The sequence below is a fragment of the Dromaius novaehollandiae genome, chromosome 13, assembly GCF_036370855.1.
Source record: "Dromaius novaehollandiae isolate bDroNov1 chromosome 13, bDroNov1.hap1, whole genome shotgun sequence".
Lineage (NCBI taxonomy): Eukaryota > Metazoa > Chordata > Aves > Casuariiformes > Dromaiidae > Dromaius > Dromaius novaehollandiae.
The window spans coordinates 608,073-623,099 of record NC_088110.1 but is presented as its reverse complement, the minus strand read 5'-3'; the positions used below and the strand labels follow the sequence as shown (position 1 = coordinate 623,099).

General features: G+C 44.4%; 1 protein-coding gene across 1 annotated transcript in view; it reads right to left on the bottom strand.

Moving 5' to 3' along the window:
* EDC4 (enhancer of mRNA decapping 4) overlaps positions 1-15,027 on the bottom strand; it is a 39,461-nt gene that overhangs the window by 12,744 nt on the left and 11,690 nt on the right. Inside the window, exons 8-19 of the mRNA XM_064519293.1 lie at positions 14,099-14,208; positions 13,430-13,513; positions 12,782-12,877; positions 11,633-11,735; positions 10,986-11,166; positions 8,889-8,961; positions 8,331-8,422; positions 7,452-7,648; positions 4,955-5,043; positions 3,990-4,143; positions 2,524-2,987; positions 717-818 (exon numbers count right to left, since the gene is read on the bottom strand). Of these exons, the coding sequence (XP_064375363.1) occupies positions 717-818; positions 2,524-2,987; positions 3,990-4,143; positions 4,955-5,043; positions 7,452-7,648; positions 8,331-8,422; positions 8,889-8,961; positions 10,986-11,166; positions 11,633-11,735; positions 12,782-12,877; positions 13,430-13,513; positions 14,099-14,208 (1,745 nt within the window). The remainder of the gene's footprint in view (positions 1-716; positions 819-2,523; positions 2,988-3,989; positions 4,144-4,954; positions 5,044-7,451; positions 7,649-8,330; positions 8,423-8,888; positions 8,962-10,985; positions 11,167-11,632; positions 11,736-12,781; positions 12,878-13,429; positions 13,514-14,098; positions 14,209-15,027) is intronic.

The following is a 15,027-nucleotide window of genomic DNA, read 5'->3' as shown; positions in this document are numbered from 1 at the left end:
GCAGTGGAATAGAGTTTGATGCCTGTTCTTGCTGCAGACACACACTAGCACAGAAGCCCTGTGATGTAACTGCTGACCCAGTGGGGGAACCCAAGCATAGCGTATCCTGACAGCTTTACAGACAGAAAGCACCTAATGCAGCAAGTATTGCAATAAGAAAGGAGAACCAGATGGAGCCTAGGAATTGTGTGCAATCCTTGGAACCTTACAGTCTTTCAGCTGCTGGCCAACTGCACAGTTTGGTCCAAACTGAAGCATGGATTACAAAAAAGCCCTCAGCTGCCCAGCGGGGCTAGTTTGCCATGCACACGAAACGTGGCCATGGAGCTTCAGGGTGGTTCATGATAAAAGATACCAGAATCAGGAAGCTGTGACTGCTGAAGCAGCCCCGCTACTTTATCTTAAACACAGTATTTCGATACTGGTCCCTTAATAAGTTTACATTGGTAATTAAGCCAAGATGAGTTCATGCTCTTACAAGCAGTACAGCCAAATCTTTCCCTACAGGGGATAAACTGGACAATTTCTAGAGGTCCATCTCATGATCAGCTGAAGTTGTTAGGACATTATGGAAGCTTGACTGCACGCACACATTAAGTCAGGAGACAAAGCAAAGACATTCACCCCACACGTGAAGGCTTGCTGGGGACAGAAGCACAGATGTAGCCTGAACATAGGTCATGCAGGGCAAGAGAGGGGGCTGAGCACTCTGGTACCTTTGCTCTGCGCTAGCATCCTGGCTGTCATGCTGCAGCAGGTGGTAGCTGTGTCGGTGATAGGAAGAGCTCTTGTGCTTTTCTTCAACCTCATCCCTCGGGCTAGAGGAGAAAAAAAAAAGAATGAAAATATCATCATGAAAGTCTCCTTCAGCTGGATATTTGCTCACTCCACTTCTCATGGAGCATGCTGTTAGAAGGTCTAAAAAATCTATCTGCACAGATCCAGAGAACAGCAAGTGTTTGGAGATACTAACACAAACTAATGCACACTTGTCTTTCGGAAAGCACAAGCAGCTCAGCTATGCTTCAGGCAGTAACCAAGAACATAATCTTCCAACAACCAATCAGGCAGAAGAAGTAACCCACTACTCAAAAGAGGCTGTACAGTGCATGCCAGTGGATATCACTATCTTGGGCTTGTTTTTCCCTTAAGCAACACTGATCACTGGGGCAAAATTCAGTGCCTCTCAGTTCTCCCAAGCTTTTGAAGAGAGTAGAGGGACACATGACAATTTTACAGCTTAGCTCTGCCAGATAGGATAGGACTGCAGTAGTGAATGCAGTCAGGGCTTCATGAAGGTTTTCAGAGAAAATTGCACATGCTTCTAAGACTAGGCCTATTTAAATTCAGTGTGTAGGAAGATCATTCAACAGAAGCAAGTTCTTGTTACTTTCAGGTAGGCCGATGGCTTGACTGGACTGAAACATGTCCGGTCAATTTTTTTTTTTTTTTAAATAGCAGTGAGCAAGTGAACTATCTCAGATCCAAAAGTATCTGATCTGATATTCTGTTCTGAGAAATCTTAAAGAATTCAGAGAGAGTAGGATTGAGGGGAGGTGGAAACTCCCCCAAAATTCTTTTCTGGATTTTGAATCATGAGAAAAAGAAAAAAAACATAGCATGACTACATAGTGTCAGTGCCCTCCTCAGAGTCATCAGAACCGCAACTGTTTCTAAAGCAGTATCCTCAGCTGAAGAGGCAGAAGGATAGGCCTTTCTCTTGTAATTCTGGCAGGGGACAGAACAGCTCTGGATTGTTAGACAGATGACACTGACACTCAGCTTGCTACACCTGTTCAAAAGGAAGGTGTTTACTGACTCCCATGGTGTGTGCAGCCCTGGCCTAGAGAGACGCAGGAGGTGACAGATCCTTATTGAGGTTCCAGTCCTGCCAGAAGACATGGATGCTAATACTGCAATGAATCCTAGCACTGCCCCCAACAGAAAAGTTTGCTTCTGATAAGCAGGCAGATGTGATGCTACCCCCACTCGCATGCCTGCTCCACAGAGACATTATCATTCATTTCCTGACTTCTAAATTACATTTGGTCTAATTTCTAATGCTAGCTGCATAAAGCCAATCACGGAAGAGACACCTACAATTAACCTATAATTAAACTGTGCTAACTGGTTCCTTCAAACAAGGAACTGCAAGGGTATCACCTGGGGTAGAATTTAGCTTGTACTGGTTTTGTTTTCAGAAATGATGTTAAAGAAAAAAAAAAAGTCTCCATTCTCAGGAGAAAATGAAGGCCACTAAAGTAGATATTTCACCTTGTTAACAGAGATCCCTTGAGCTGAAAGGGGTACAAGAGGGCACACACCGTCAGAGCTCGCTTAGGAAGTTTAGGGCATAGCATGTACAGACCAGGCACACAGGAAGTTTGAATCATTGGGTCTTTCAAGGAAAAGGAGGGATGGAAAATTGTTCTAGCTCAACTGCAATACGAGCGCTTTTCACCAAGCTAGCTACCCAAGAAGTGCAAAGAAATTGCCCCAAGAAAGACACACCCAAGTGATTACCTGTCCGCCATGCTGTTCCTAGTTTCTCTGGTTATGTCAGGAGCTGCTGGCCACGGCTGACTCACAACACTGTCAGAAGACACATTTTCCTGAGTTAAAGCAGTCTCCAGTAATGATGGAGCATTCAGTCTGTCCACCTCCACCTGAGGCATGTCCAAAGAGTGGTGGCTGTGATCGGAATTGTGCCGGTTCCTTGGAGACAGCAAATGCAAGGCTGAAGCAGCTGATGCCATACTGTCTGCATGATGACTGGGCTCCAGCACCTCTGTAGGGAGCCCAGATGGACCAGCTGCAAAGCTGCGCTGCAAGGTCTCGGAAGCAATCTCTGGGATATCTTGGGACATGGCTGTGGAAGCAGAGGAAATGACATCTGGCGAACGTTCACGGGTGGGAGAAGCCTGAGGCACCACCAAGGGCTCCACTTCCTGCAGTTCCAGAGCTAGAGAGGGGTTTCCTGGAGTGACCTGAATTCAAAATAACATAGCATAACATAACATCAAACAAGAGCCTTCAGCCTTCACAGAGACATCCCAAGACACTCTGGCACCTCTCACCAACTGCTGAACAACTGCCCTAGCACCAGCAATCACCTCTGAAGGCAGCCAGGCTATATCCTTTCCTTATGTGATACCTGTGCACCCAAAGTGTTCAGCAGATGAAGAAGGGCCCCAAGACTTGTAATGAGACTGTGTGCTACCACCTTCATTTGCTCCAGGATCCCTCCAATTTCTCAACGCAAAAGCAGCATGTTTTTTCCGCATCTGTCAACTACCTGCAGAAACATTTACTAATTCTTCAGCACATAACCCTCCTCTCACCAACACACTCCTTAAATCAAAGGGAATCTTGACTTGCACATAAGGGAATATAGAATTAGACCTAAAACTATACCGTCTCCCAGCAAGGCCAACAACACACTTAACTGAGTTCTAGTTTGAACATGCTTCCAAAAGAAAATTTAACACTGGTTCTACCTCTCTGATCTGCTCCACAATCCTTCCTCTTTGAGGGAAAAGAACTGGTTAGTTTTAACGCTGAATATCTCCAGAACTGAAAGTTTATTTCAGCTTTAAGCTTTGGTCATAATCTGTTTTACATCACACCTGGAAAGTAAAATTTAAGAATAAGAAATGATAGTTTCAGACCCATAAGATAATAAGAAGGAAGAAACCTTTCCAAGTAGCACTGTCTCCCAATACAGACTGACCATTTCTGACCATTGTGATAGTGACAGCATAAGCTAGAGCTGTTTCTAGTTTTCAGAGACATTCTGCTTTGCAGCAGGGTCAAGCTCCATTGATAGACTGATAAACCAGGCTGCAGATCTATGCTGGCAGCTTCGTTTTCCAAAGGGTAGATATTGCTCCTGCTATTATACAAATAAGCCTCATTTCAGCTCGCAAAAGCCTACAGAGAGGTACCATGGCCCATGAGGAGAAAGAAGCAAGCTGTACTTGGAGCCTTACTGGAACGGGTGCCTTTGGCGTTAGCTTGTCAGGGAGGCCAGGGATAAGAACTGAATGGCTCCTAGGACTGGTTTGAAGACTGCTGCTACTGCTACTCAGCGTGAGGCTGGTGTCCAGCTGCATCTTGGGGCTCACCGTCAAGTCTTCCGACGCCCTGTACGAAACAGGCAAAACCAAATCAGGCAGGCCAACTTAATGATACAGATCTGCATTGCACACTCAAGGGGAGGAGTCTGGATTCACAAGTCAATGGAGGAGTCAATTCATTCAGCCAGTTCACAGAGGGCTCAACCCAAATTTCCTCAGTTCTCTCCAAGCTCTCCTCCCTAACTCTGTGGTCAGTTGCTCCCTGCCAACTAGCAACTGCATCTCCTAGTCACTATACAGGCCAAAGAAAGTCCAAATGGAAAGAAAGAAAAGAAGGGCATTGTAATCTGTTTGAGAAAGTGTTAAAATTTGAGGAGTCAGTGAGACAAGGGACCCATTATATCTTCAGTTCACACTGTGGGGAGTTTAGGGAGAAACAGGGAACTAGAGAATAAGTCCTTGGTCTTTTTCCCTGACCCTAGAAATGAAGCTTTCCTTATTAGTTATGCAGCCCAACCTACCTCACCCCGGTAAGATTTTCCTGAAAGTCCCAATTACCCTTCTGTCCTTGATGCCTGCAGTGTTCCCTTACCTGTAAACAGTGACAGCCCTCTGGGAAAAGCATGGAAAGTTGAGATACAGTAAAAGAATCCCTATGAGGCGCAACTGAAACACTATTGTCGGCCCCCTGGATGACAACAGGCATGCTCCATGCTGCCTTAGGGATGCAAACAGTTGCCCATATAGGGGCTTTGGGACTCAGGCCAGTTTCTAACTCTGCTTACAATCTTCTCTCCTGCAAGATAGACTACAGCTCTGTTCTGCCCTGCCGGACAGTATTAGTTCAGCTGCAAAGGAATATTTAATGCTCTATTTACCTGGGCATAGAGGTGTCAGTGACAGAAGCGCTACTCATGGCTGTGACTGCAGTCAGGGAACTGACGCTACTGCCTGGAGACACAGTGATCTGCAAGAAAATATACAGAGGTCAGGATATGACAAGAGTCCAGGATGTGACAAGAGTGCAACAGCAGAACTTAGAACACTGGTCCCAGAAGAACTCCCAAAGAGCAAAAGAAGAATAAAAGAGTTGGTGGAGTTGTACTGCCGGGGTGCTCAGGTGCTGGTCAAAGGCAGGCCCAATACATGCCCATCATATGAATCATGACTGCTTGTATCGAGCTAAGACATAGGGAACAATAACTTACTTCAGGCACATTTGCAGTCCAAAAATGAAGCCGCGTTCTGCAGGACTCAGCGCTAGGTCACATTTTGTTGTTCAAGCTAAATTGCTCCCGTCAAGGTCTGTTGCCACTAGTGAGGCCAGAATCTGCCTGAGGTTTGGGTCCTGCTACATAAGCACTACCAATAGGTGGTAAGGGAATGCATAAATGCACAGAAAGGGGTATTGCTCCCCTTAGCTGGCTAGCAGCATAGAGCACAGCGGGATATGCTGACTGCTCTGCTGCTTCTGGCTACCAAGAAACAGCTACACAGGTCACCAACATACACACAAATGTACAAAGCAGTGCAAGCCCATTTGGCCAAGCTTCTGACTCTTGACACTGTTTACAGCATAGCGGACATTAAGCTAAACCCAAGGCTGGTCCACACTACGATGCTCCCAGGTGCTGATGCCAGCAGGAACAAGCCTGCCATGAAATAGGTAACAATGGAAAGCCAGGTTTAACCTGAACATGAAGAGTGAGTTGGTCCTTGCAGCGAACAGTGTGTGCAATCATCACCCCATCAACAATCTCTCTCTACTCCCTTGGCTCATCTTTGCATTGGGAAAGCTATCCTCCCTCAGACACATAATTAACTTCTGCACTCAGCAACTTTGCTAGCAAGATCAAAACCTTTACGAGGAGTTTAATTTATTCTTTGCTCCCCAATTTCTCACTGGGGGTGGGTGTATCTCAATCATCTCAGCACTAACTCCATTTCTCCACAACTCCATGTGCTGCCCATACTCACACAAGCTTCTCCAGCACATGTATAAGCTGTGGCTACAACCCCTCGTTCCCCCCTTGGAGGGGGAAGCCCTGTCTGAGGATGGGCATGCAGAGTGCTGCTCATCAGCACTGTCACCGCTGCCTGGAAGAACAATGTCAGCATGGCAAATAACTGCTGACAGTCCATTTCTCACAGGCAGGCAGGAAAAGCACTTGCAAACAGCACAATTTCACACCAACTGAATTCAGCCCTTGTAATTATGTTGCAGATCACTTTTTAAAGGATATATTTTTAAAAACACTTTATATACATTTATTCCAATTTTAAAAGCACATGGGAAAATTAATGGTTACAAATTCAATGCAGAGATAAGGGAGAACATGCAAGCTGTCTGTGAAGCAAGAATATCTGAATGGGTTTAAGACAAACTAGCATAAGGTTTGGATGCAGATTTGGCCAAGAAACAGTGAGTTCCAGCCCTTGTTTGTTGTCATAGCCAAGAAGAGGCAGCAGAAACCTGCACTGAGGTAGGCAGACAAACACTGCCAGTGCCAGACAGCCTCTAGAGATGCCCAGCAGGACCCAAAGGTGCATGATGCTGGCCACACACATGTGACAGAGCATTAAGAGCAATTCACTGTTTTCTGACCACTTCACTGGAGCTCCACCGAGGAGGAAATGCTTGCTTACGGCTCTTCACCAAAAGACTCTGGTGCCCTTCTCATACAGCAAATCCTGAGGAATACTTCACTTATTTCCTGATCCTGAAATCCATGGAGCAAGCACAGAGAACTGCCTGCAGTACAAGCCAAGGCCTGCTGCATCGGATCCATAGCAAGCCAACTCAGCAATCAAAAGGATGCTGTTCAGCTTGTGGAACTGTTTCCTTTCCACCCAGACAAGCTTCAAAGTAAACCGAGCTAAAAAACCCACTGCACTACCGGACTGTGGATTGGGAGATCTTACACAGAAGATGTTCCAGTCCCGTCTTCTTACCTGACTGTTTTAGACATGCATTCCCAAAGGATCTCGTCAGATAGGACATGCAGAGACAGCCAAGCTGACAGGGTTTTTCTGCCATTATAGTTATACCACAACCCCAAACAGCATGCATAAACCAGTAAAAGCAGTTTCCCAGCACAGATACAGTTATTCAGCACACCCATCATTTCCACACAGCTACATCAGCAGTTTTGTAGTAAAATATAGCGCTCGCAACATAAGCTTAGGCCAGCCTGGCATTTTAGACAGGCCAACATATCTTCATTCAGTGTTGATTACACAAGGTAGTTTTTCTCCTGTGCTCTACATTCACTAGCTCTGCCTCCCTGAGCCATTAGAGCCTAGAAAAAGTTCAAAAGGATCAAAATCCCAACCTATCCCTTGTACCACTATGTAACAGTGCTCTCCTCTGGTTACCTGTTGAAGAGATGTACTTGGTGTCATGAATGCATCTGGAGTCATCAACTTAGGCTTGGCATCATTTGCGAGAGAAAGAAAGTCTGCTGGTACGGGGAGATCAGCAATACGCCGCAAGTCTGGTTGAGAGCCATGCACAGATCCCTTTTCAGATCCCAGCCCTTCTGTGCTTAGATCAGCCATATGGTCTGGAAAGGCTTCCGAAGGGTAAATACAAACAAATTTACAGGAACTTCCCCCAAAAGCTAAAGCTTTAATTCCACAAAGTACAAACTTATGTCATTGTCTTGGCATCCAGTCCGATCGGCAACAAGCAGAAACCCTGCAACATCCACCTGAACTAATCGAAGTTAAGGGCAATGCAAATCCTGCCTTCTGCTTACTCTTTGTATGCCAAAGAGGGAATGTTATCAGACTTTAACAATGAGAGAGATGCAAGCTTCCTTTCTTCTCTGAATTTAAGGCCAGTTGTAACAGCCACATCCCAGAATGGTGGATGATACAAGAGAGCACACTGCACACATCCCAGTCTCCTCTACCCCCAAAGCTCTGGTGTCACCAAGATCTCTTCTGCCTGACAAGAGACAAACATCATGTTTCTGGAACCAGTGCCAAATCAACTAGGAAGGTGAACCCAAGCGTGCACAAAGCATTAATGCTGCTAGCTTAATGCGGTCCCCCTGCTCTGTACTCATACTGGGCTCTAATTAAGTGCGCTGCTTTCATAGCTAGTCCATGCTTAGAATCCTTTACATAATGACACTTCTCTAATACAAAGAGGCATCCAAAGATGCCAGCAGGCCACCAACCTTCACACCCCCACCCCAGCAACCTTTAAAGGCTTAGAATACTGAAGACCCACTGAACACAAATGCTCACCAAATTCTTCATGAGAACCATGAGAAGGTATGGATGCAGCCACGTCAGGACTATGGAGAGGCTGGAATCTGATCTGCACATCCTGTAGGGCCCTGCAGAAAAATCAGGCATCCCTAATTAGCTTATGAATCACCAACAAAAGCCTAAGGCTTAGAGGATTGCTCTTCCTGGAACTGATTCCTGTGGAATATACTTTAGTGCTTTCTGCCTGTGAGGGAAGAAGTGGAAGCTGATCTTTATTCAGCTGCGTCACTCAGTTCTGGCACCTAGAGCATGTCAAAGGTGCTGCCAGCACATACATATATGCAGAACTCTGAAGTTGCTGTGTGCTCACAGCAACAACAACAAAAAAAACCCTATCTCGTCACGGCACCATGCCAGGCCACTTCCTGGTAAGGACAGTCTGAACACACCACAGCTAGGAGTTTCTATGGGTTCAAGTAGTTTTTATTATCAATGGAAGGATTTGGTAAGCGAACAGCAATTCATTTCTACAGGTCAGTGTGGGACTGGGACCACTGTGGACAACTGCTTGTGGTAGCTTCTATGCATACTCACTTAGTGTGCACACAGAAGAGTTTTATAAGTACGCCTGCTGCTGACTCAACAGCCCCTGCTCCTTGAGCACCTTCTGGAAATGAGACAAAAGTAAAACATGAACTTGGATGGAAATTGCAGACAAACTACTAGAAAAACTTCACAGCAGATGAACCAGCAGCAAAGAACAATATAGTTCCATTCAGCTTTGTCACTTTTCCACTTCAGAGGTAGATTTATCCTATTACGGGAAAATGTATCCTATGCTCACTTTACTTTTCACTGTGAGAGCAATCAAATTTGCTCTAATGCAGTCAAACAAGCCCCAAGGGGGTGGTGGTGGTGGAAATCACCTTGCTAGGAAAACAGGAGGAAGTTGTGGTCTGGAACTACCAGCAAGTTGTTCTGGCTGTTAAAGTGACTGGTTGGATATGTTCTGAAAGATACTCTCTGGCTTACATCACACAGAAGTTCAGACCAGGACTCAACCACCCTTCCCAGTTTTAAGCAGCAGTAGTTACGCAAAGCTCTGCAATAACTTTCCGTCAGCGAGTGCTGACAACATCCACCCAGTATCTGAATCAGCCTTGCTGCTAGGAAAGCTAAGGAGGCTAAGAAGAAAAGACAAGACTAACTCTCCACAAAAAGCTAATTTAGGTATTCCTAGACAAATTCTCCAAATTATCTGAGCACCAATCTGGGACCCAAACTTTCACCTCCAGTCTGCTGCTGACTTGTTACTTGTATCAGTCGTCTTTTCTCCTACATTTCAGTGCCAGAGCCCCTACAAAAAAAAAGGGGGTATGCATATTCTTTGCTTTGGGAGCCAATGAGTCACTGATGCTGACAATAACATGAATTAACTATAATGATTATGCACCACAACAGGCACTGAGAAGCATATCATAAGCTACACTGACAGTCCAGAAATCTCATTTACAGGAAATACATTGATGTTATTCAAAGCACCTTTCCAAATGCTACTGACAAAGGCAGGAGATCAGGAGCAAGCCAACACTCCAAGAGAAGCAGCAAACAAGGAAGCTTGCATGAGATAATTCTCCACAGGATTTTGTATCATATCCATTGTAGTAATTGCCAGAATACAGCTCACACATCTCTAAAAAGCCTTTTTTAAAGCAGAGCCCTCAGTGCTGCAACCCCACATTTGTCATCTCCTCCCCTCTAAAGGGAGTTACTTGTTCATTTCTGCTGCAAGAAGCTTTGTGGGTCTCAATCCACAGCTTGAGAATAAGCCTTCCAGATGCAATGGAGAAGAATCTCTCCCTCTCTGTTCAAATGTTGCAACTCAACAAACTGCATACTGTCCTCACATCCTGGCATAGCTCTGGCAATACAGTTCAGAAGTAATCAACTGGATCTCAGAACACAAGTTCAAACTTCAGATATTTAATTAAGTACAGTTTACTCAGACAAGCAAGTCACAGAAATATATCCTGCCAATTTTTCCAGGAACCCTGCTGCTCCTGTAAGCCTACATCAGGCTGTGCTGAAGGGAGAGTTAGCCCTAAAATGCCAGAGGTAGGGCAGTGTTCTGCCTGTGTTTGCTGAGAGCAAGGAAGCTATGTGATCCCCCAAGCATCACCACTCAGATCCTGCGCAGCTAATCCTACACCTTAACCAAAGGGTCACTTCCACTTACTCAATCCTGCACAACCCTGCACTATCTTTTAGCAACAGAAACACCTCAGAGGAGTTTCCGCACCGTAAGGGGCAAGGGCAGTAAACTGTGGTTTGGGAGTTTCAGGTTGGATATTACAAAAACATTTTTCTAAGAAGGGGTACAGCCCTTGGTCAGGACACTAGAGCACAGACAGAACCACCATCTTTGGTGGCCTTCAATACACAGCTAGATAAAGCCACAGTTGACCTAATCTACTGCCAACAACATTCCTGCTTTGAAGTAGGAGGTCGGACCAGAGACCTCCAGAAAGTCCCCTGTAACCAACTCCACTGTGCTTCTCTGAAGCAATCCAGCTGTACAGCAGGAGTTTCATACAGAGGAAGAGAAGAAGAAAGTGAGCCTTTTTTGAGAAAGCCAGAACGAGTCAAGAAAGACATCCTGATCTCGCAGCAGCCAAATTCTTTGTCACCTACCCACACTCAAGTTGTCATTTTCCTCTTCTGCTGGGAGCACTTCAGTATGCCTTAGCCGGCAGCGGCTCACTGCCTGGATGCCAAAGCTTAGGACTGGGTGGGTAAGGAGGAACTCAGAGATGGAGCTAAAGTAAGCTTTGCCCTCCTCTTGGTTCTGCATCAGCTCCATCACATACAAGACCTGGAAGAATAAGAAACAGTAAATCACTGGGATTTCAGAGCAGAGTGAGTGCAAGCGAGTGGGTGTGTTCGGACTATAAAGCCCAGCACCTGAAGACCTGGAACCACGGCAATAACATGAGAAAAAGTCTGAGCCATTTAAATCTGAAACAGAACACTCAAGGGACCATAAAAAGCATGCTGTTTCTGAGTCAATGCTGATCAGGAACTCAATCCTACTGTGTCACATTGAGGTTCCTGCAAACAAGAGCTTTACTTTAATGTTCAAAAATAATCCTTAAGGCTCCTCGAGATTAATCAGCCAAAGTGTTACTACTTGTTCTCTTACAGAGAAATAGCTGAGGCCAACCTCTGTGTTTTTAGCTGTTAATGTGCAAAGCCTAGACACAAGCAGCAGAAAGAGTCACAGAGCTATTTCTCCTTCTGTCACCATTACCCACGTAATCAGTAAAAAATGAACCACCTACTTTTCTTTGTACATCACTCAGTATCAGATATTCAGCAGAAAGGTCGAGGCAGACTTTCAGGCTGGGAAGAATACTCATAGAGCTGAAGATGTCTGGAGAAAAGCTAGATCCACAAACAAGAGGGGGATACAGAAAGTAAGGCAGATCAGCACAATCAGAACAACTGCTATGAAACTGAATTCATTAAAAAACATCTTAAGGAGTTTACAGCCATATTACAGTGCATCCACCCACTAGAATGCAAACAGCGTCACAGAAATCAATGCTTATATCTGCTGAGAAACCAGTAGGAGATCACAGGACAAGATCTAATTACGGATTCTGAACATTTAAATGCAAAATGACAGTTTGTAGTTATTTAACATGTTCCATATTCATAGGAGGACAAGGTCCAAAGCTACAGGTTTAAAGCCAGAGATCCACCAAACCAGAAGAACCCTTCTTAGGACTCTGACCTTCTGCAGTATGGGATGGAAAAAGCAGTACTCAGCTGTGTGCCACATTCTTCTCATTTTAGGAGGGCAATTCAGGAATGGCCTTATGTGTGCATCTGACCTGAGAGCCCATGATCCACCAGCAGAAAAGTAAAATCAAAGAATCTAGCAAGTTGAGGGAAGAGACGAACTAAAGGGGAATTTGAACTTCTGGAGCTATAGGGCTCAGCAAATAAGTCTTGTATAACTGCTTCAGTTCTGTCAACATAGCAGCTTCTAATTCTTTAAATCAGGAAAAGCAATAATAGGAAGAGATACTAAGCTGGTTATTGAATAGCTAATTTTTTTTTTTTTTTTTTTTTTTTTTACAGAAGAAAGCACTCAAGGAGTGCTATTTGAAATTCCTCTCCTAGGGCTACAGATATGTGCTCTACAGACCAAAGTGAAGACAAAAGGTCTTGGTAACACCTGTATGCCTTTATAACAGGACCTGCACTACCAAAGCCTGACCTGGCAGTCTACCACAGCCCTCATATCTTTCCACAAATATGCCAGATTGGCAAAAGAAGAGATACTGGCTGGGGATAGACTCTAATAGAGATCAAGGGTCACCTTTGCAAAGCAAGCAAGCCTAAAAGGTTAGAGCTTTGCTATGATCCACTAACTCATCAAATTAAATCTAACTGTTCAGGGGAGCCACCATATCAATACCTACCGGACAGTCTGCAGACAGGTCCAAGACACAGTGCACCACATCTTCAGCTCTCTGTTCTGATCTGCTCCTGTGATAAGAAATCTCCAGAAGGGAACCCTGCAGGTGCAAATAGATTATCTTAAAGATCTGGTCTCTCCCACAAGGTCATTTCACAAAGAAGTTTCTCACAGTCCGCCCATGGCTGGTTTTGCCCAACAGTGTCTTAAGCTTCTCAGAAAATTTCTGCTTCTGAGGCACATTAAAAAAAATAGTATAGCTCTCTCAGCTCCCAAGAACCATAAGGCCATAACTGACTAATAAAACAATAATAAAAAAGCTCTTTTTGTTCATCAAATTTCTACTGCAGTTGATAACAGGCCAGGTAAAACTGACCATACTACAAACCTGAAAAGACTCTATGACTCAGGAGTTTTCATTGCTTAGTACTTCACAGTCCTGGAATTGACACTAGAGTTAAGGTAACTTTAGGCTCTGCTCCAGTGCCTTATCTTTCCCATCACTGGACAACTTACTGCAAAAACAGAACAGGATTTGCTCCTGCCACAAAGCTAAATCTGTACAAGTACAGTGCAATTATGAAGAAACCTCCAAAGGCAGACTTGGAAGACATCGCTAAATTTTGCTACTCAAAGTAGACTGGGGACTTACTCTGGGTCTTGCTTTTTATGGTTATCACAGAAGAGCAGGCAGGAGAGAGGCCTACCATCATGGGGTTTCCACTCATGAAGACACCTAGAAAAGAATCAGAAAACAAGAAGGATGCAAGAGCTGGTGAAGGTAGAGCGCGGGGATAAAAGGTGGAATCTGCATCTTAGTGCTCTGTTCAAACAAGTGATATGTCAGCAGTCACTAAGTGTTATCAACCGGTAGCTGTTTACAGGCTGATATAAATTGACAAGGGGATCACACCCCATGCAACCACAGATTGCGACAAAAAAACCCCCACACCCACAAGCTGCCTTTGGTTTGGTGTTTCAACAAGGACATCATATATAAAAGACATCAACACTGAGAGGAGCAGCTCAGAGTGGCTTTCTGCACACACAGGACAGTGCAACAGAGTTTGGCCATAGTGTGTACAATGCACAGGACTCATACTTCCAGACACAGGTCTTTGCTTTTGTCTGAAGTTCATCAGACTTTAAGCTTGTGTGATATTCAGTGATATAACAGCACTCTTCAGTCACAAAGTACTTTATAAATATTCACCCTGTATCTTCATAATGACCCGAAAGTGATTTTGTAACAAGGAAAAATCTCAGAGAGAAACTTCTGTTCTCGATTTGAAGATCCCTCATTACCTAATTCTCCAGTTACCTTGGTTCATCTTGCCCCTCAATATAGATCTGCCAGAATTTGACAAAACCATCATGGCTTGCTGTGGCCAACACAGTTCCATCTGGAGAAAGTGCTCCCTCACTCAGGCACTAAACAAAGGGGGGGTTGGGGGAGAGAGAGAGAGAGAGAGGAAGAGACACAGAAGTTATAAAATAACCCTTAAAGGAAAAAAAGGAACACTGTCTTCAAACAGGAATTTGACTAACAGTCTGGCAGGACAAGAGGCAAGTCTAACACACACTTCAACAGGCAACTTATCCCTTCACAGAACTGACAGAGCATTTTTTTAAACCCTAGTCACCTTTTCCAGAGAGAAATTTAAGTATAATAGATAAAGCTGCCCCTGCTTCCACTGTCACTCATGTTACAAACGGGGTTCATTTTGCTTTAGGATCTTCTGGCTGTTCACAGTCATTAAGTACTTTGCTTTACCTAGGTGATACAATTACGCTCTCATCATCCTGTTCAAAAAGTGAAATTGGACTCTTTCCAGTTGTGTCCTTTATATTCAAAGCATCACCTACCAGATACCCAGCCACAGTCCTGGTCTACACACTGTACTCACAAATACAGCTATGCTTATTAGGGGAATGAGAGAAGACTAAAGATGACATTGGGCTTGCTTTTCTCCTTTCCATCCAGGAAGGAATCACAGCAATGTAACAGCATTCCATTTATTAGAAGATATAATAAAATAGTTGAAATACAGCCCAGATTGCCAAACAGGGCCTTGGAAAGATAAGTGTTTTTTCCTAGAGTCATTTTCAAAGGAAATGACTACAAATTCATCTTGGCTCTTGAAACAAAGGTCACTTACTATGTGTGCACATACCCATCTCCTCTATTACCCACAGGCCACTGGCTAAGAAACTGTTTTACACCTACTTTACAACTATTGTACATCCTAA